We start from the raw sequence: 20,528 nt of genomic DNA, 5'->3' as shown, positions 1-20,528 counted from the left end.
ATGGTTTTATGAACTCAAAAATAAAAATGTTTTACAAAATCAAACTCAAAGAAATGATTTAACAAAGTATGTTCCCCAACATCACAATAGAATCGAGTCTAACAACACCAAAAGTGTCTCATCTAGAGTTGCAAATAAGTCGATTGGTAATCATAAGAGTAATTTGCATGAAGTGAAATATCAATACCGATCCACTTTCAAGCAAGGTTCTATTGCTCAAAAGTCATCAATTACATTTTGTAATTATTGTTGCAAAATTGGTCATACCTCATTAGAGTGTAGGTTTAGGAATGGAGACAACAATCCAAATGTTGTTTGGGTTCCTAAATCTAAACTAGCTTGAGTTCATACAAAATCTCCCCTAATTTATTCAAATTGCCAAAAACAAAGGGGGAGATTAAACAAGGTATATGTTAGTTATTAACCCAAAAATAATTAATATATACTCTTCGAGATGTGTTTGATTGCAACTTATAAAGAAAATACTTGGATCATTGATAGTTGTTGCACACAAATATTATGGATATTCCAAACTCTACATAATTATGAAATACGCTTCCGCAACGCACCAATTATGTGTGACAACACTAGTGCTAAAATGATTTTTTTTTAAATGTGGTTCTTCACTCTAGAACTAAGAACTCATATATATCTACACCAAAAACCAAATTGTCAATAGTCTCACGAAACCCTTGAATTGTTGAGTTCTCATGAATTGTGAACTTGTTAATGGTTTAAATGCAAAAATGTTAATTGCTTGAATTGCTACATCTTAGTTAATTTGGTATTTATTGTTGATATGTATGAGATGTATGAATTATTTGAATTGTGTGAATTGATAACTTGTCAAGGGTTAAATTGCAAAATTGTTGAATGAGTAAAATTGTGTATCTTAGAATCTTGACAAGTTGTGTGATATATTGAAATGCATGAATTGAATTATTTTATATGAATTGATATGCATTGAATTGATTTGTTGATTAATAATCATTGCTTTAAAATTGCGACATTTAAGTGGATTTGTAAAATGTTTGACATGAAGTATTAGAGTAATCCCTCAATTTTATCTCATTTGTGAATTATCGGTATCATATTACTAAATTGAGGGGGAGTGCATATTTTGAGGGAGAGCACTTTTAATTTGTGCTAATTTTTCTCTCTTTCGTCGATTTCCAAAAGGGGGAGAAATTGCTAAACGTGCAAAATAACAATTGGGTAAACCAAATTGAGAAAAAAATTTCATTTATGCACTTACTCGCATTGTATGTTTTTGCAAATCGTCAAAAGGGGGAGATTGTTGTTCTAGCAATAATCTTTTTAGTCTATTTGACTAATTTGCAAAAACATACAACTATTGAATTTTACGATTTCTTCTATTTTAGAATTATGCAGGTTTAAGTCAAATGGAATTGCAATATGGAATACTTGAACTGAAGAAATCATGAAGACTTATCAAGAATGTAAATTGTAAAATCTAAACTTGGTAAAGTGTTTTTGATGTTGTTTCAACAGGATAAAAACGTTGGTAACGTTTGTAAAACGTTATAACGATTATACCTTAAGAAAACGCTGTGAAACAACTTGATCAAAGGCAAAGAAATCAAAAAAATATGCTGTAACATTTTAAAAAGTTACAACGTTTTCTGTAACGTTTTAAAAAGTTATAACGTTTTCTGTAACGTTTTAAAACGTTATGTAATGTTTTAATTAAATTCAGCCTTCAAACAATTCCTGTTTTTGATCAAGATTTTACAGAACAAAACGTTATGTAACGGTTTATAAACGTTGTAACGTTTTGGATGAGTTAGCTGAGCTGTCAGAAAAGTGTAAACCTAAAATCGCATTATAAGCTAAAACGTTGTAACGTTTTTGAAACGTTTGTGTAACGTTTTGGTGCAGCTCTCGGACTTTTGAAGTTTAGTAAAACGTTACCAACGTTTCTGGAAAACGTTGTAACGTTTTAGCTCAATTTGCTCAGTTTTGAGCTGTCTCTATAAATAGAGCAGCGGGGTTCTCTTCCCACTTAACCTAGCCGTCCCTAAACTTCAAAAGAGGCGATTTTCTGAGAGCTTGGTTCCACCATTGTTGATTGAGCTTAAAACTTCAATATCTCTCAATCAATCTCAAACAACCTCAAATCCACTTCACTAATCTCTAATTAGATTAGGTTAGAGTGATCTATTGAGTGTTTCTCTTGTTCTTGAGTAGCTCGTGTGACTTCCCTTGGTTGTAAGGGCTCGCCGGCGCTCATCTCTCGTTGGCCGTGACTTCCCGTTTTGTAAGGGCTCACGGTTCACAATTGTAATCCTTTCATATTGGGTAATAGAAAGGCGCACCTAGAAAGAGGTTGCGACGCCCCGGAGACGTAGGCCATTGTTTTGCCGAACTCCGTTATCATCCCGCGTGTCAATTTCTCTAAACTCATCTCTTTTACTTTCAATTGCAATTTATTTTCAGTTTTTGTTCAAGTAGAGGTGCATTAAGTATAACAACTATATTGCGAGATAATAAAGTATTTACAACCCTAATACAACACTCCAATTGAAGGTGTTTGGAGCTCTCGAGTTGTGTTTCTATATAGCAAGATAATATGACATTTACAACAGTAATACAACACTCCAGTTGAATATGTCTGGAGCACTCGAGTAGTGTGATAGGGTGGAAATCAACGCTAATAATATTTAATCTACTGTCGATTCAGAAGTGTATGAATATATCGTATTGTATAGATTGGGGTGTCGATCCACAAGGATAGTGTATTAAGGTTAAGTTGTTCACTAATTCTAGGGTTGTTTGGTTGAGTTATGTTGTGTTTAAGGTGATCGATCAAAGTAGTAAAGTAAAGGATTGAAGGTAATAAATGATTCTAGGGATCAGAATCATTCTTATTCATCTAATCTAGGTTCTAGATATCATAACAATTGCATACGGTCTGTCACCAACCGCATGCTACTGCTAATACCTGTCAATGTAAAGTTACTCAGTAGCATGCTGCTCTATCACCATTCGCACACGTTTGGGTAAATCGTACAAAGTTTGGTTTCAACTCCAGTCGAAATCGCACACAATTTGATCAGAACCGTACATGCCCTGCACTGGTATCAATACAATATGAGAGCTGCTAATCATGTTCTAGTGTTGACAGCCCGTTAGTCTAACCAACACCCTAACTGAGTAAGCCCCTGCTGGTGTACTTAGTTCAGTTGCATGAAGATTTATGATAAGTCCTAATTACTAATATTTTGCAATACCAATAATCAAGATTAGTCCACTATTAGTCATAGAATGCGACATTCGTCTGCTAAACTATATCCTAATAGGTTCCTTACTGCAATTCGAATACAAGTGGGCACTCTTTCGGTCTATTCTACTTGTATCTAAGATGTATCTACGATACTTATATTCTTAGAGTATTGGTAGTCCTCCCAGTTAATGGTATGAATGGATTACGTACTCCACACATACGAGGTCACTTTAATCACACAATAAGCAAGAACATAAGGCATAAAAGCTCGACAATAATCCAGATCATAGTGCAAAGATAATTATAAATAAACAACTAGATTAAACTCATAAGAATCCCTAGAAAGGTTCTATCTAGCCTCTTATAGGTAAATACACAATGAAAATAGATAGTAGAGACATGATACAACAAAAGAGAAGAAAGAGAGATGGAAGGAGTACACCTTAAGAGTCTCATCTGCCTTCTTACTGCTGCCTTGCCTCTGTCCTTGGCCGAATTATACCCTTAGGCAGAATCGTGCCGCTCCAATATGCCTTATAACTAACCTTAACTTGCTAAATTGAAAGCTGAGAGATTGATACAAATGGATTGGTATTTATAGGCTTCCTGGACGTATTAGAGCATAGGGGGACATCTTCTTGAGTTATTGGTACTTGGAGAGCAAGTAACTTAGAGTTCAAGTTGTTCTATTCCTTCTGGAAACTGCATTCCGTGCGGATCTGGCTGAACCACATGCGATTGCATGCTAAAACGAATGCTACTGGATACTGGTACACACACGGATGGCTGCATAATCGTCATCTGATCTCCAATTGAGTTGATTCAAGTTGGGTTGGAAACTAGACAATGAGATCTACAACTTTCATGAAGGTTTCGAGTTCAGATTCGGAATGTACAGGTCTCAGGAAGCAACCAAAGTCAGTGTACTATGTCATTTCTGTGCAGATGGCTTCATTAGTAGCATGCGGTTGGGCGTGCGGTTCGGCTCATCCGTGTGCTACCTAGAATCTTTGGATTCTTGCTCTAGTTCCTTGCTTTACTTGCATGCGATTTGCATTCAAATCATACGGCAAATACTTGTTGTCCAGAATACGCCGTTTTACCCCTGTTTTAGACCTAAAAGTAATAGAAATCTGCATTTCTCCAGAATTAGGGTAAAATGACAAAAGTAATATAATTCTATAGAAAATGAGTAATTGTAATAAGATAAATGGCAATAATGTAGGCTAAGTGATAAGGAAAATAACGACTTATTTGACCACTATCACCAAGCTTAAACCTTTGTTCGTTCCGAACAAACAATCTGAGAATTTTGTTCGTCCCCGAATAAAATGCGAAGATTTACGAATGTGATAGATTTGATTGTCCCCAAGAAAATCTAAATAATTCATTCCCGGGTCATATTACCTTGGTTCAAACCTCTAATCATTGCTCTAAACCGAATTACAAGACTTGTCAAATTATTTCAGATCTAGATTTGCCATGAAATTGCTTGCTCAAACTCTAATTTTGTACTTGAATGTATATCTTTTAAGAATAGAAACCTTTGCATTTACAACACCATTTTTGAATTTAATCAGAATCTTTTAAAAACAGAAATCTAAAACCATTACTATGAGAATACCTATAAAGAAGATAAATGTTCATTTCACAATTTCTTTTATGATTTGATCCCTTCTTCGACCATACCCTTGGATTTGGGATAAAGCTAAGTGACAAAGTGTGTTAGTATGACTTATGCAAATGCAAAAATTCTAAAAATTTTAAAGAGGGGTAAAAATTTTAAATGCAAAAAGTAAAAGTAAAATAAAATCCACCTTCTCAATTGATCCGATTTCATCCTTCTAATGCATAGATACAAACGAGAGGTTATGCGTTCCGAATGCACCTAAGGATTTCATCAAGCCCTAGATCAAGCCAAGTGGATGGGAGATCTTTCGAGCCTATTGACAACCATTGCGTAGGGGCCCGTACTCATTTTTCTATCGCCACCCTTTATTTGTATTTTTGTATTTTTTGTATTTTCTGATTTTTTTTTTTTTGTATTTTTTTTCTGATTTTTTTGTGTTTTTCTTGCATTTTTGGAAAAGTAAATAAAATATATACAAATGCAAAGTATGAGTCATGTTCACTATGAATACACACAATTCCTAAATATGCATATCTAGAAATTATCCTTAGACTTCATCAAATTATCGGGGTCAAAACTTAAAAAGAGTGTAAATTGAATATTTTTCAACTTTATAAAATCCTCATATGTGACAATTCTAATAAATTCATTTCTGAAATTTTCTTTTCAATCTAAAACATGTTGTTAGCCATAGTCTTTCTTATTCTAAAAAGATCATTCAAGTGTCTTGGAGGATATAGATATTTCAAATTTGACTTGGCAATTTTCATTCAAATCTTTCTCTTCCACAATTCAACAAGTATAGACTCCTTAAAACTAAATGCAATTCGCAAAGACTAGATAAACATCATAACAAGTCTAACAAGAGACCCTATTCATGGTTAGGTAAAATCCTAGTTTTCACAAGTACAAAAAGTAAACATGCAATGCAAAGATACAAGGTTTACACCTTCTCCCCCAAGCTTGAACCTTTACATCAATAGTGATGTTAATCAATTCAGAAACTTAAAGGAGAAATGTTAGAACCATTGAACTTACATACTTTAGAAGGGATGAGGTGCGCCATAAAAGGTTGCTTCTTCAATAGTGGCGATAGTTTGTAAAAAAAGCCATAGCGAGGAGTGTTGTATTGCTATGTTAGGAGGATGAATGAGTGATGAACTTCAATTTATGAGCGGAGATGGCATGTGGGGCTTGAAGTAATAGGTTGTTACTTCTAGAAATGAAGCTCCCTTCTTAGAAGATCCTAGAAATAAAAAACTTCTAAAATAAACTATTGTTAGTAGTTCCCTACAAATGTATATAGATGAGTATGTGAACTAATAACTTAGAATATCTCCTCCTTGATTTCTTCTTCAATCCACACATATATTAGAATTGCATGCGATTTAGGGCTGAACCGCATGCTACTGGATTTACCTTATTCAGAGCCAGCATGCGTTTGTGGTGGGTTCGTGTGCGACTAGTTTTACCTTCTTGAGAGCTAGCTTGCGATTGAGGAGAAACGTATGCACTTAGCAATTTTTCTAATTTTTAACAACTGACATAGGCATGTTCAGTTGCATGCGGTTCTCAGGTGATCCGCACGGTTGAAAGACATTGTATGTTTTCATTGATCATATGGGATTCTCCAAGGCATCATTCGCATGCGGATTGGGTCAATCATGTGCGAGTGGAGGCTATCAATTTAAAGTTGGGAGATATAGATTTTGGTGCAGCTCTCAGTAGCATGTGATTTGGCTCCAAACCGCACGAAAGTGCGAGAGAAATTTCAAAGAACCAGTCTCTGCTGAATCCTTAGCATAATGATTGTTTGAATTTTTTTAGACTTATAATGCCTAATTGTTGATGTTCTCTATACAGATTTATGTTATCTCTCTTGAGTGTGTAAGTTCTAACTATTACTCTACCTAATTCCTATGTATGCTATAAATGTAAGATACAAAGTTGCATCTCTCCCTCAAACTTAGATCTTACATTATCTCCCAATGTAGTAAATAAACCAAAGAAAAGAGATAAGAACCAAACTCACAAAACATAATTAACTACTATCTCTTCCCCTTTCTTCTTGCTGCGTACATAGAGAGCTACGTACAACTCATTAGTGTAATTTTTGTTTCATTTGCAGAATGAAAGCAACTTGTTGAATATCATTCAGGTAGACAGGCTTTTGGTACCAATAGTAGTCACTAGTCACATCTATTCATCACTATTAATTACAAATCTATATGACAAATAGACTGTATGTCACATAAGTAATCTTGTAGATGAAACTAATAGGAAATATATCTAGAAGGCTCTTAATTTAAAATTGTATGTTTCTTTGCTCCATCTGGGATTTGACTTAAAATAAGAAATTATTTCAACATCTGCCAACCAGAAATATATACTACCATACGTTCTTTCTATATAGAACCATACGTTCTTTCTATATAGAAAATGTATTTAATGAAATAGATAAGCTAAAAGTAATTTTGACATGTCATCAAAGAAGAATATAAGATCATCCATAATATATGAATACAAGCGAACATTGTTTACACTCCAAGCACAAATTTACAAAAATACTAGAGATTATAAACTAATGAGAATATAATTACAAAATTGAAGAATATACTAAATTAGTTTTTACTGAAGTCAAAAATAAATATAAAGCTTCTTGTCTATGTCATCTTGTACCGTGGTGCACTGATCAAGCAAGGCAGCAAATTTACCCCCTAGCAACATACTCCGTTTCTTATCCTTCTCTGGTATGCCCGCATTGTCAGGAACCTCATAAACATTGTGCACCACACCATACTCTTTATCAGCTCTCATCTCTTCATGAACCTCAATGTGCACATCTGACATGGCCGGTATGGTATGTACAGCGGTATCAGCATCAACAATGAAGCAACTCTCAATCATCTCATCGAGAGTTTTGAATGGAAGCTCATTAGTTACCAAAAGATCCCTCCATTGAGCATTAAAATATTGCACATTTGCAATATCCTCATTGATATAGACATCTGATGCGTCTTTTACAATTTCAAGAAGCCTCAGATTGAGAAGTCGACGAAAGATTGCTGTCCACCTAGGGGCAACGTAGAAGCACGAATTTCGAAGCACAAGCGAGGTGCACCTTCGCACCAAGTTCTGGGCCTCATCCATTGCTCGATGAGATCCAGCAAATTTTAGGTAATTGAAGAGGCATTCTTCGAGGCGTGTTCTCTGATCTTGAACCTTTTTCTTATCCGCACAATTAGATCCCTGGCTTAGCCAAGACAGGTGAAAACCAAAGCACGGTAACTTGCACCCATTTAAAGCATCTATCTGTGCTTGAATTTTCTGTGGATCACTCCAGGTAGCTCTTGGTAAAGTCATCTCTGCATAGTTTTTCTCGCTGGAAGACTTCTCGAGGAAGTCTGTCTCAGGACATGGCCAAAAATTAGGGTTTGCTGAGGCTGCGCCAAGAATCGCACTAATTAACCAGTCTATGCTTTCGTTAATTGCTGCAATACACTGGTCAGGCCCCATTTCATATGCATCATCGAGGACCTCAAGTTTAGGTTTTAAATATGACAACAGAATAGTGCGCGTATTTACTAAACAGACCTCACTTTGCAGAGGAGAGTGCTCGGCAAGCCACCTCACTCCTCCTCTCAACGTTCCATCATCAAACAATCCATTCGAAGCTGATTCACTTTGTGGGTCCTGATTGAGGAAAATTACCGAAATGCCCCTCAATTTTGTTTGGTCTACATAGGCAATGCCTAACTTAGCAATAATTGCAGTCTCCTCCTCTCCGTAGAAGCCATCCCCGATCACTATTAGAAGGGGTAGGTTCGACCTAGCAGGTATCTGGTTGAATAAATTATGAAGCCGTGCCTTGTGTGCTTCCAAAGCGGTATCTCCAGATAGCAGAAACAGAATGCTACTTGCACCAGCAACAGAGTTCTTTTCAGCAGACCCAGTTATATCGGCCCGTACAAAAGACAAGCTTAAGTGGGGGCCACTCCATGTTTTACATATAGAGACGAATGAGGACGCTTCTTTTAAATTGAACTTGGTAAGTAGCCACTTTGTAGGGAACATATCTGATGGGCCGGCAGGCAGAGAAAGAAACAGTTTCCAGCAGAGGCACCTGGCTTCAGGATTTTGCTCTGCTAAGATAGGGGTGACCAATTCAGACATATTTAGCAAAGACCATGATTTCTCTTGCTTTCTCAATCTTGTTCGTATGGCGCGTTCAATATTAAGCAATTCTGTTTCTTTCCTTGGTGCCTTCAGAAAAACAAATATATGAAGAAACATAGATTATGAGCAGACAATTATTGACATAATTATATAAGGGAATTTTGGTATGGTTCTTATCAGTCCAGTACTGAGTAACAAAATCTTTAACATGTTAGTCTCTTTATTGGTTCTTTATACTAGGCAATTGAGAGATTATCAATCCTGATTGTTCTAAACCAAAGCTAACTTAAGGTATCATTGAAGCGTGTTTACTCAACGAGACAAATTATGTTAAACAACGCTTAATTGCAAGTTTTTAGTGTTGATAGGTGTCTCATTGGGTGAAATTGAAGCTTATTTTTAAAAAAATTCAGTCACACATCACCACACAGAAAGATTAAAAAAAAGGAAAAAAAAAATCTCACCTCAATCACCGAGGATCGAAGAAGTGGGCCAACCGAGAGGGATTCCATGGCTTCTCGAACCAAAGCCCTTTTCCTCTCTTTCTTCTCCCTAAGTAACCTCATCTCCTTGGCTCTCTTCCTCCATTTCCTGTGCATTTAATTTTTCAGCCCATATTCATTTGGTTCCTAAATGTAACTATTAGGAAATTTCTCGAGTTTTTGCCGTAAAAAAATACATCCTTGGAAACTAACAAATTTGTTAACCTATCTTTCAGCTTATTTGCTATTTGAGTACAGGGGTGGATCTACGTATAGTCCAGGGGGTGCTTAGCCACCCCTTGATTTCAAAAAATTTAATCATATATATTGAATATTAATTGAATTTCATTTTTCTTAAAAGTTTTTATAAAGTCCAGCCCCCCTCATAAATGATCACTTGTGTGCTTGTAGCCTAGTGGTTAGAATTCCAATTTGTTATTGTGGAGACTTGGGTGCAGGTCCCGGCCATGCAATATATATTTTAAATATTAGAACCCCCCCCCCTCCCCGAAACCCAACCCACCCACACAAAAAAATCTAAATTTTCTAGTTCCACCCCTGTTTGGGTAGTCAACATTCAGTACAAATTGTCGGAATCCATCACATCGATGCAAAAAAGTGACTATTAAAAACAGTTATTTCCCCACTTAACCATGATTCTTTCTACAAATAGATCTTGTGCAAGCTACACAAGCACTGAAAAGCTCACAATTACAAATTCATTAGCTGATAACATTTCTTCATAGGTACGCAAAAGATAACCAACCTGATTATTGGCTTTAGCTTTAGTCTTTCTTTGATTAGCTCCATCTTTTCGCGTGACTTCTTCTCCGCTAGAGCCATCTCCATCTCACATTCCTTTATAGAAGCAACCTTTTCATCACTGGATGCATTCACATTGGAAGTCGCATGTACTGCACTGTTGCTTGAAGGAGGTAGACTCACAGGAGCAGATAACTTTGGCATCACAACTCTATGAGCATTGGCTGCCTGCATTACTGGTACAGAACCAGTACAAACTGGAGGCGATGGAAGAGGAAGAAGTGGAACAGCTTGCACATCAATCAGCCTCTCTGGAATGAAGGCTGCTTGCTTGTTCACTTCCTGAGGTCCTCTTGCAGGAAGCAGTACCCGTTGTGTTTGATCTAAAACCTTAACTGGCCTTGGAGAATCAGATATAGCCATGTCAGGTTTCTTTGGTGAGACCCTTTTGGTTTCAGCAACCTTCAATGAATCAGAAACCTCTTCTTTTGTTGTACTTGAGCCAGGAGTGAAACAAACATCTAATTTTATCATGTGAGACCTTTTGTTGCCAACAAGTGTGGACCATTTGCTTAAAGGGTCTCCTTCTTGTCTGAGAAATGGACCATCTTTCACAATGTACATCTCATTAAAACTTTTCAGCACAAGGCCATAATTCTCTACAAAGCTCTCAACATCCTCCCCCTAAATAGCAAAAAGAAACTTATATCAGAGAAAAAATCTTGGTCAAAATTCCTACTGAACCAGTACTAGTAGATGATGGAAATGTCAGTTCCTGCACAACAAAAAATTTCTTGGAATCCCATTAACAAAAGATGTATTTTGTAATGAAATTGGCATCACAAAGAAAAATCTAATTTTATGCACAGAAGGTACATGATGGAAATGGTAGATATTCAAGTATAGAATAACATATCTGAAAGCTGCATACGGTACAAAAAAAGAGAGATCATATAAAAAGTCATACCTCCATAGCAAGCATGTCTACAAGTCGAGCAAGAGGTATCCCTTGATTGCTTGGGAAGCTGCTGTGCAAGGAAGCAAGGGCCTCAGTTCTTAACTGTAAACAAACAATAAAAAAGAAATTAAGTCATAACACTTATAAAAGATACTAAGCATCCATTCAGATTAGAAACTGAAGTAACAGAACAAATAAGGCGTTTGTAAATTTGTATCTAGGCCCATAAGTCAGACACTAAGATAACATCTTTTAGTTTTGTATACATTTTAGTTTTCACTTGGTAAATTTGAAATTAACATACTTGTGGTTTTAAGGAAAAATGTGGCAATTTCCTAGATCTACATCTCAATTATACTTCAATGTCTACCTTACTGTAAAGTACTGTTTTATAAGCAATATTTGGTATTCTAACTTGTAACATAAACTCCAAGTGTCACTGAAGAAGTCATAGCATGCTTAAGGATATTTTTCATAATGTACTAGAATATTAGATGCATATTTCTCAAATTTAGCAAGGGACCACAGGAACATCCCCTTTCTGATGCAGTAAAATATACTTTTCAACAATCTATGTTTGCATGAAGCATTTGTTGCAATAACAGTGGTGTCATACCTTTAAGAAGTGAGCATGCATCAAACATGCTTGCAGATAAGTAGCTTTCCTTGCGAGTCTGAAGAAAGAAATGTAATTTCCTGCTCTAGAAGCCCTAAAATTGTAACAAGGTACATCATGAGAACTCAAGGAATATCAAACATATAGTTAAGACTAGGAAAAGTAATTAAATCTACTATGATTTAACTAGCACTTCCTTAACCCTTTCTTCTTCCAATTTGCTGCAAAATACTGGGAGTACAATGAGGTTGAATATGGTACAATTTTCAGGCCTTAAAAACTTCAGGGTACATGACGTATAATTCCTTGCCTAGCAAAACTACAGTAACAAGATTACCCCTAATTGCATAAATAACAAAGATAATCGGGGTTAAATTATGATAAAGTTCACATTTGGGTTGCATCAGAAATTAGCTACATGCCTAGATGTGGTTTGCTTCCACATTATTTGGGAAAAGCATCACCATCCTGTCTCATGCTAGCATGGACTAGCCAAAATCAAATCCTTAAATGAGACCAACTTACTTTGCTACATCCCTCGCAAATGCAACCTCTGGGCTACGCCGAACATCAGGAGACATCTTAGCAAGATCTAGCGACAACTCTGCAGGCTCTACCTATAATAAAGTAGGGGCAGAAAATGATCAAACAATAGCAATTTGACTTAATGCTGCTAACTTCATTCTGAATCCCAGAAGATGGGATATCGAGAACTGTAAGTGCATCCCTAGAACACATGAATAATCTCAACAGATCTCCCTCTGCATTTGTAGCAAACTGTGTCCCAATTAAATTTGGTTGTCCTTTCTCCAAGCATAACAAAGAAGAAAAAAAGGGGCTTTAGTGCTTCTCAAGACATTGTATATGGGGTGAATGTGATATTAACACAATTTACAAGAGCAGATGATTCTCTGCCTTAGTAAAAATTAGGAGATCAGGTGACATCTCACATTAGTCATACGTGTATGGGAATCGCAAATGCTCCTTGTCCATGAGGCACACATTATTTTACAACAACAAAAGCAAAAGAAAAGAAAACAAAAAAAATGCACTTGCCTTGTAACCAGGATGCTTGTCCAGCTTGAGAAGCGCATAATAGCCACGAAACTCCCTTTCGGTAGGGACAGAAATTCCCTTTCTCCTGTGGTCTTCATACATTTGGAAGAGCTCAACCAATGCCTTGTTCATCTGTTCTATGTTCAGGTGTGCATCAAAGCCCTCAGAAAAGCCCTGTCCTTTGTTGTACTCGCACAGCTCGTGCATAGCAATGATGTGTAGCCTTATCTGGTAACAACAGAAAAAAAAGGAGGTCAATGTCATATGACAGCTTGAAATAGCTTCAATATGCAACAAGGCAAACCTTCACCCAAAAACCTCAACTGTAAGATTTATTTCAGCCAGGACATGCTTGCTACGAGTTATCTTAAATATGCAATGAGCCAAAACTTCAACCCAATTTACCCTCAAATTGTAAGATAACCAACTCGACCCAAATTACTAGTTTTGACATAAAAGAAACTCCATCGCCATTTAATTTTTACTGTTCATTTGCAGGTAGCCCTCAAATTAAGTTATGTAAATCAACCGATTTTTCAATTCAACCATATATAGCATCCGATCGTCCCAACTGCAAATTTAAACTTCCATTTAACTGAATTTAGCTTCGACTACCCTTAATAAGCAATTAAACACTGATACAGGCCAGCTAAATTGACAAGCAAAACAAGAAGTAAAAAACTAAAAAAATAAAAAAAAGGCCAAACCTTATAACTCAACTGACCATGAAAAACAAAAAAATGAGAAATAAAAATTAACTAGCACCATTCTTTTTGGTAGGTGGAATATCATACCAGTACTGGAACTGACCAGCATAGAGCCAAAAATTGGTACAAATTTCTAATTAGAGTTCAGGGATAAGATGGTACCATCTGCTCAAGCATAGAGATGGCCTCTAGATTGAATATGTGTTGCATCCTGAGATCCATTCGAACTGCTCTCATACGGTCCCACAAGAAATTGTACAAGCCCAGAAAATCATTGCCATAAGGCTTATTCAGTAATTCAAGGAGATAATCCATGGTTTTCATTAAAACAGGAAGAGGCCTTATCAGATCAGGATCTCTCTCTGCTGTCCTGGTATACTGCATACACAAGAAAAACAATCCACGAGTTTTCAAACTTCCAATCTAATTTTTCACCTTTTCTTGCTGCTAAATAAGAGTTTTTGAAAGCAACTTCATGTGTACCCAAGCAAACAACATCTCTGGAAAAAACCAAGAATCTGAAATACCCTGGATTTACCCACAAAAGATAGGTAAATTGACATATTACCTTGCAAACTGTAAAAAATATATTAATTCAATATCCTGTATCACTGGGTTCACCATCTACTCCAAATTTAGTCAAATTACTCCTTACCTCACTAATTTTCATTGTAAATAGAGTCATGTAAGATGATAGGCATGAAAGCGTTATTTCTGATACTTAATGGGGGCAGATAGATATTAGTTTTTTGCAGGGGTACATGTCATTGTCTGAACTTTTGCAGGGGATGCACATGACGTTTACCTTTGAGTATGATGATAGAAGGAATAAAAAGAAGCATGTATGTTACCTTTTTAACAGCAAGAAATTTAGTGGTTTGGTTTCTATCTCCATCCAGCCGCTCCTGCTTATCAAGATCTCCTTTTCTCTCCCGCTCACCTCTTTCAGGTGCTAGCCAATACAAAAGCATCAGGTCAACATTTCACGAAGGAAGAAATATAGAGACTTATCTTCTAATCCATACATGAATATGCCGCAAATAACCATTTTTTTTTTTGGATAACCTACATTACCAAGGATAGCAATTTTGCCTAGCATATATCAGTATAGAGATACAGGCAACGACAACAATTGGCATAAGCACCATAAGGTATATGTAAGTGGACATTTGGTAAGAAATTGATGCTCCATCCTCAGATTAAAGTAATCAGATACCTGTATTAACAATAAAAGAAACCAAAAACACATGGAATGACAATTCAACACAGTATGCAGTCACTTTTTACCTTATCCATCATCTTTCCTCCGAAAAAAAAAGTGAGTAAAAAGATAAAGAAAAGAGATACAAGTTAACAGATTACCTGGACACATGTCAGGGCAAAGACCAACTATAGCAGTTGCCTCTGAAAAATCAATGTCAGCTTGCTGCTTGCTTGATTCAGCATAGCTAACTGGTGGTTCAACCAGTTCAACAACTGGTTGGCTCAGTTCAGGCCCAAACCGAGCCAGCCGCCTTTTCTTTGCTTCCTCTTCTCTGTATATTTGTGACAACTTTTGGTTATTAACAGGAAAGTGTTAATTTGAACATGCATGAGCACGCACGCACATGACAGAAATTTAGCATGGTTTAGCTCGGTTTGGAAAATGTTTGAAGTTAGGCATCTCCAACAAAAGACTCAGTTCAGTTTGGTAGCAGATATACAAATCCGTCCTATAATCCTTAATACACAAGTAACGAACAGTAAAAGGGTACCTCTCTGCCAGGAGCTGTAGAGATGGAGTCCCAGAATTGTCAACAGCATGTAGAGGAGATGGCATCGCTTTAAGGTCACTAAGTTTACCAGACTTTTGTGTAGCCATGTTTTTCTTGTGTGAAGTTTGAGGCAATACATTTCTCCTGAAATTGATACAAAGAGAATAAAAGCATTATATTCATGGTATACACTAGTAATTAGCATAGTGACAAATGAATAGCTCAGGTTCGGTTCGGCGGGATTAAAAATTTGTGATTCGGGTATAAGTAATTACCACAAGGAAGCAAAAAAAAAAAAAAAAAAAACCAAAAAAAACAAATGTAACATAACTCACGAATAATTCGGGTATAATTCGTTTTTCTGATTTTTGTGTAGTATTTGGTTTGTAGGTTTTACGGCCTTACAGTATTACTAATTACCATAGTAACATAACTCGCGATTAAATTTGTGTTTTATTCGCGAATAATTTGTGATTCTTGCGTTTTATTCGGTGTTTGGTTCGGAAACGTCAAAAAAACGAATTAATCGCGATTTATACGCAAATTAATTGCGAGTAATGTTATTATGGTAATTAGTAATTAGTAATACTGTAAGACAATAAAACCTACAAACCAAATACTACACAAAATAAGTTTTAACCTTAAAAAAAATACCACACAAAAGAGTTGTGAGGTTTGAAGTATAGGAGAAAATAAAACTTAGAATTAGTCAGGTCAACATCTCCAAAACTGTAATATCATGCATGCTCGTCAAAAAAATTAGGAATACAAGAGAATACCCAAAACCCTTGTGTAGAAATCTTCAAAGAACTTGAAATGATACCATATTAAGTATTAACAGTATTTAGTAATTCATATATATCGAAATTGTTCGAAAAATTATACAAGATATCATACCTCGGCTGCACAACAGGAGGAAATTGATTATCTTTGGAAAATTGATTTCCTCTAGAAGGTTCCACACTGGTATCATCAAAAATAGAATCAGTGTAAGCGACTAGTTTTCTTCCGGTGCTAATCTGACACGGAGATTGATTATCTTTGGAAAGTTGATTTCCTTTAGAAGGTTCCACACTGGTATCAACAAAAATAAAATCAGTGTATATGCCAGTGTTTTTCCTCCAGTTTTAATCTGACTCATTGTCCTAGACATAAAAAACAGAAATTACCTTGGAATTTCATGAACAGGTCGAATTCGTTTAGAGGACTCCCCAGCACCATCAGAAAGCAAGTCTGAGTTGGCAACCGATCTTTTAGGGGCCAGATATGCTGACCGAGAACCCAAATTTTCATTTTGCCCAGGCAATCTCTTCCTGTTACGGGCAGGGATATCTTCGTATGAATTTTCAATAATATATGGATCGAACAGGCCTAGAGAAAAGCAAAAGCAAATACTACAATAGAGTCCTAGCACATAGGAACTTAAATCCAGTCACATCAAACACGATGAAATTTGCATCAGGAAAATACAAAAGAAAAAAAGGGCAGGTCATGTCATTTCAGGAAGTACATGTAAAGCAGACCAGAACAGTACAGAAAATAAAGCTTTTTAAATCTAAAGACTGAAAAGTACCACAGCAGGGAGATGTGGGTCTCATAGTACAGCACGACTATAAAAAAATTCGCATGCCCTTAAAACACAACCAACTATCATAAATTCTCTCTTAAACCCAGGTAATACTATGCATGCCCCTGTATAGCAAAAAATATGATACCCAAACCAACATCATTTTCCTTTCTCAATGCTTGTCTATAGGGAAGTCAAAGCAGTAGTGTACTATGGGCATCAATTCAGAAATTGCAAGACCGATATATGGGCAACATAATTTGACATAATGACATGTATTGCACTGTTATACAACATTCTTACATTTCAAAGAAGATAACACTTAAAACTGATTCTTACAAAAAATAACTAACCTAATATTTTCAGGTGGTGGAATTTGACTTCTTGGGGGTTCATCACTGTTCCCATAAAAAATCGAATCTGTATAGGCAATTGGCCTTCTACCACTTTGAATCTGAATCTGCGACCCAGGAATGAAATCTGGTTCCAATGTGGGTGGCATACTCTTCCCAGGATCAGTTTGGTATGGTTTGTCAGACCTGCAAAGAATGGGGAGAAAAAAACTAAAAAAAGATATACAATCTGCAAATAACCCTAAAAAAGATGTGCCTTTACTTAATTTCACAAAACTGGCCTCAATTGGCTCCAAACTGTACAACAACAAAGCAGAAAATAAACAATTAAATGAAGCAGAACTGCCGACCCATATTACCTCGAAAATGTCCAACAACTTTAAAAAACCATAAATTTTGCAATTAGCCTGAAGTAATACCACATTTGCAAGGTTTAATAACAAACAGCAGCATGAGCTCATTACAAAACAGAAATGATATCAAGACCTTGTATCGCGACACTTCTTCAAAAAAGAAACTACCTCGAAACTTCATGAATTGGTAATCGCATCTCTTTTGAAAGCTCCCCAGCAGGGGCCTGAAATGCAGACTGAGAACCCAAATCATGCGATCTATTCCTCTTAGCAGCAGTGGCATGTGAGTAAGAGGTCTGGGTTTCAGATGTGCTGACAGGCCTAAAAAGAATTAAAGAAGTTAGAAATAGTCATGTGCTGAACATCAATCCATTCACGAAAACTGTATTATGCACATGGCAAAATTAGCAATGCATAAAAAAATGATAAAAGGGATATTTAAACAACAAAGGGTAGCAGTACATCCATATTCAAGTACGAGTAACATAGTACAGGTAATAGGACCATTTCAAGAACTTGTATAGTTTCAGTCTCCTTTGCATTACAAGTATGATACGGTAGTCTCTATTGTGTTTTTAGATTACTTCCCTAGCAACAACTTAAATGTTCAATGCATCAACAAAATTTTAATTTATTCCAAAATTCCAGTACAACCATAAACCTGATCAATAGAAACGAACTTGAAAACCTATAAATTCCTATTTGTAATTTGAGCACAATCTAATACTATATAGGTATATGGCACTTGGTATGGTAGAGTTTGCAATTAGCACACTATCCTTGAAAGAAAGCAGGATATCAAACCCACCTTGGGAAAATTTGAGCTGGAGATCTCGTTTGCTCGGAAAGCTTAGACATACTGATGTCATAGAAGCCAGGATCAGTAGCCACCTTTTCGGTGTTGGTTCCAAGGTATGTTAGACGAGAATGGATGTCTGGTCGTGATGGAGGCGACAAGTTTTGCCTAGGAGCAGTTTGTAAGTACGAGTTCTTGGTTGGAAATTGAGTGTCTGGCCTGGATAGACACAAAATTAAAAAACACTAGAAAAAATAAAACTTCGATATAGATGGGCCTGTGTGTTGTGGCTCCTACCAGAACAACCCTACCAAGAAGAAAATTCCTACAGGGGTTACGCTAACTTTATTTTTGCAAAAGACTTTATCTCTTTAACTTATAATGCTCCTATAATTTATAAACCAAAGTTGCTCTACTCCATACTATATTTTTTTGGAGCATCCTTGACAATTTAAAGCTCAAGGGAAAAATAATCATTTTACAACACTATTTTGGCAAAAATAGATCATATACAGCTGATACCACTACAAAACCATGGATCTTATAATTATAAATGTTAACATCTGGATTCCTAGAAACGATCTCTTATAAAGTGACATTTTGGTTTTAAAATGGATTCTTTTACAAAAAATAAAGGCAGTATCACTGTAATCTGAACCTTCCAAGCAAAGTTTAAAGATTGAGGCTTCTGAATAATATGTATGAATCGCATCTTATATAAAGTGTAACTTAATCAGTGAAAAAAGTTTTTAGCCACCTTTCAAGCTTAGCAGAAGGAACATTATTTCCAAAGGCCAAATCTGACTTCCCGGGATTAGTCCGCTGAGAATTAAATGAGGTATCGTTTCCGAAAATTGGCTCACTGATAAAATGAAAGCCAAAAAAAAATGAAAAACAAACAAATATATGAAAGCAAACAGATATACAATTTTGGCAAAATGGACTTGTATTGCTGATACCACTAAAAACCCATGAATTTTATAATTATATATGTCAACTCTGGGAATGATCCCTCATAAGGGTGACATTTTGATTTTAAAATTGATTCTTAAAAAAAAACAGTATCATTGTAATCTAAACCTTCTAAACGAGTTTAAATTGAGGGTTCTGAATACTATGTATAAATTGCCTCTTATATAAAGTACAACTTAAATAGAAGAAAAAGTAAAGTTGTTAGTCACCTTTTAGCAGGAGAAACATTTTTTTCAAAGACCAAATCAGACTTCCCAGGATTAATCCGCTCAGGACTAACTGAGGTATTATTTCCGAAAATTGGCTCACTGATCAAACGAAAAACCAAAAAATAAAAAACAAACAGATATACGGAAGTACAAAATTAAACCAATTTGATTCAAGAGAATGAAACAGGTAGATCTTACTTGTGCGAAGGATGAGAGTCTGAACTCCCAAAAACGGGTAAGGGTCCAGACAAAATTCCTCGTGGACCCGCACTCTTGCCAAAAACTCCTTCCATTTAGTGGTTGAGTGGTAGCGCAGGAGAGAGGAAGGGGATAGAACAAGCAGAGCAACGGAGGTGACGCGCGTTAGGTTTTGTCGCCTTGTCTCGCTCGTTCTCTCGGCCGAAACAATGAAGTGCAAAGTCTACAACTACTAGAGGCGAAACTTGTGTTTGATTCGGCAGCAGTTGGAATTCGTATCCTCTGCATTAACTCAAAAAGGAATCTTTTGAGTTAATACATCTGCACCGTCCGATCAGCTTTAAAATTCGTGCGAATTAAATCTGTATTAATATTGAAGACCTCCTATGTTTTAGGCAGAAGCCAGATGAACTCAGTTTACAATCGGACGGTCCATATGTATTAACTCAAAAGATATTCTTTTGAGTTAATGCAGACGATGCGAACTCCAGCTGTTGTCGAGGGAATCTGTATCCTCCCAGGTACCTTACTCAAGAGAATTGAAAAATCTAAATCGTTCACTTAATTCAATAGTTATGATATTGTGATTCAACATTTCAATAATTAGGATTTCAAATAAATAAAGGGACTGATTTCCTCTTTCCTTCCAATAAAATACATGGCGACTTCTCATTTTCGTATTTTTTTTCGTCCAA

At 36.1% G+C, this 20,528-nt stretch overlaps 1 protein-coding gene across 5 annotated transcripts; it reads right to left on the bottom strand.

Moving 5' to 3' along the window:
- Positions 1 to 7,359: 7,359 nt before the first annotated feature.
- LOC144565109 (SAC3 family protein B-like) lies at positions 7,360 to 20,102 on the bottom strand. 5 transcript variants are annotated; one of them, XM_078314753.1, is made up of 19 exons: positions 19,834 to 20,086; positions 19,636 to 19,734; positions 19,212 to 19,316; positions 18,467 to 18,673; positions 17,827 to 17,979; positions 17,306 to 17,491; positions 16,555 to 16,698; positions 16,283 to 16,459; positions 15,386 to 15,529; positions 14,994 to 15,166; positions 14,483 to 14,583; positions 13,794 to 14,009; positions 12,921 to 13,152; positions 12,394 to 12,481; positions 11,869 to 11,962; positions 11,262 to 11,354; positions 10,299 to 10,978; positions 9,515 to 9,641; positions 7,360 to 9,137 (listed from the first exon to the last, which is right to left on the bottom strand). In XM_078314753.1, exons 1-19 carry the CDS (start codon positions 19,926 to 19,928, stop codon positions 7,512 to 7,514), a joined length of 4,740 nt encoding a protein of 1,579 aa, XP_078170879.1. In that variant the 5' UTR covers positions 19,929 to 20,086; the 3' UTR covers positions 7,360 to 7,511. The 5 variants fall into 5 exon arrangements, with proteins under 5 accessions (XP_078170879.1, XP_078170883.1, XP_078170880.1 ...); XM_078314757.1 differs by having other exon boundaries at positions 16,283 to 16,348; XM_078314754.1 differs by having other exon boundaries at positions 17,827 to 17,970.
- Between the last annotated feature and the right edge of the window lie 426 nt (positions 20,103 to 20,528).

The sequence above is a fragment of the Carex rostrata genome, chromosome 14, assembly GCF_964058835.1.
Source record: "Carex rostrata chromosome 14, lpCarRost1.2, whole genome shotgun sequence".
Lineage (NCBI taxonomy): Eukaryota > Viridiplantae > Streptophyta > Magnoliopsida > Poales > Cyperaceae > Carex > Carex rostrata.
Note: the sequence above shows the minus strand (reverse complement) of the source record. Positions and strands in the feature narration are given on the sequence as shown.

Bases quoted from the DNA above. Each gene is read 5' to 3' on its own strand.
- LOC144565109 (XM_078314753.1), bottom strand. From the start codon at position 19,928: ATGGAAGGAGTTTTTGGCAAGAGTGCGGGTCCACGAGGAATTTTGTCT. The intron at 18,674-19,211 runs GTGGCTAAAAAC...GTGTCTATCCAG, and splicing joins CCTTCTGCTAAGCTTGAAAG to GCCAGACACTCAATTTCCAA. The intron at 13,153-13,793 runs GTACCATCTTAT...TGTTGTTACCAG, and splicing joins TCTCTATGCTTGAGCAGATG to ATAAGGCTACACATCATTGC.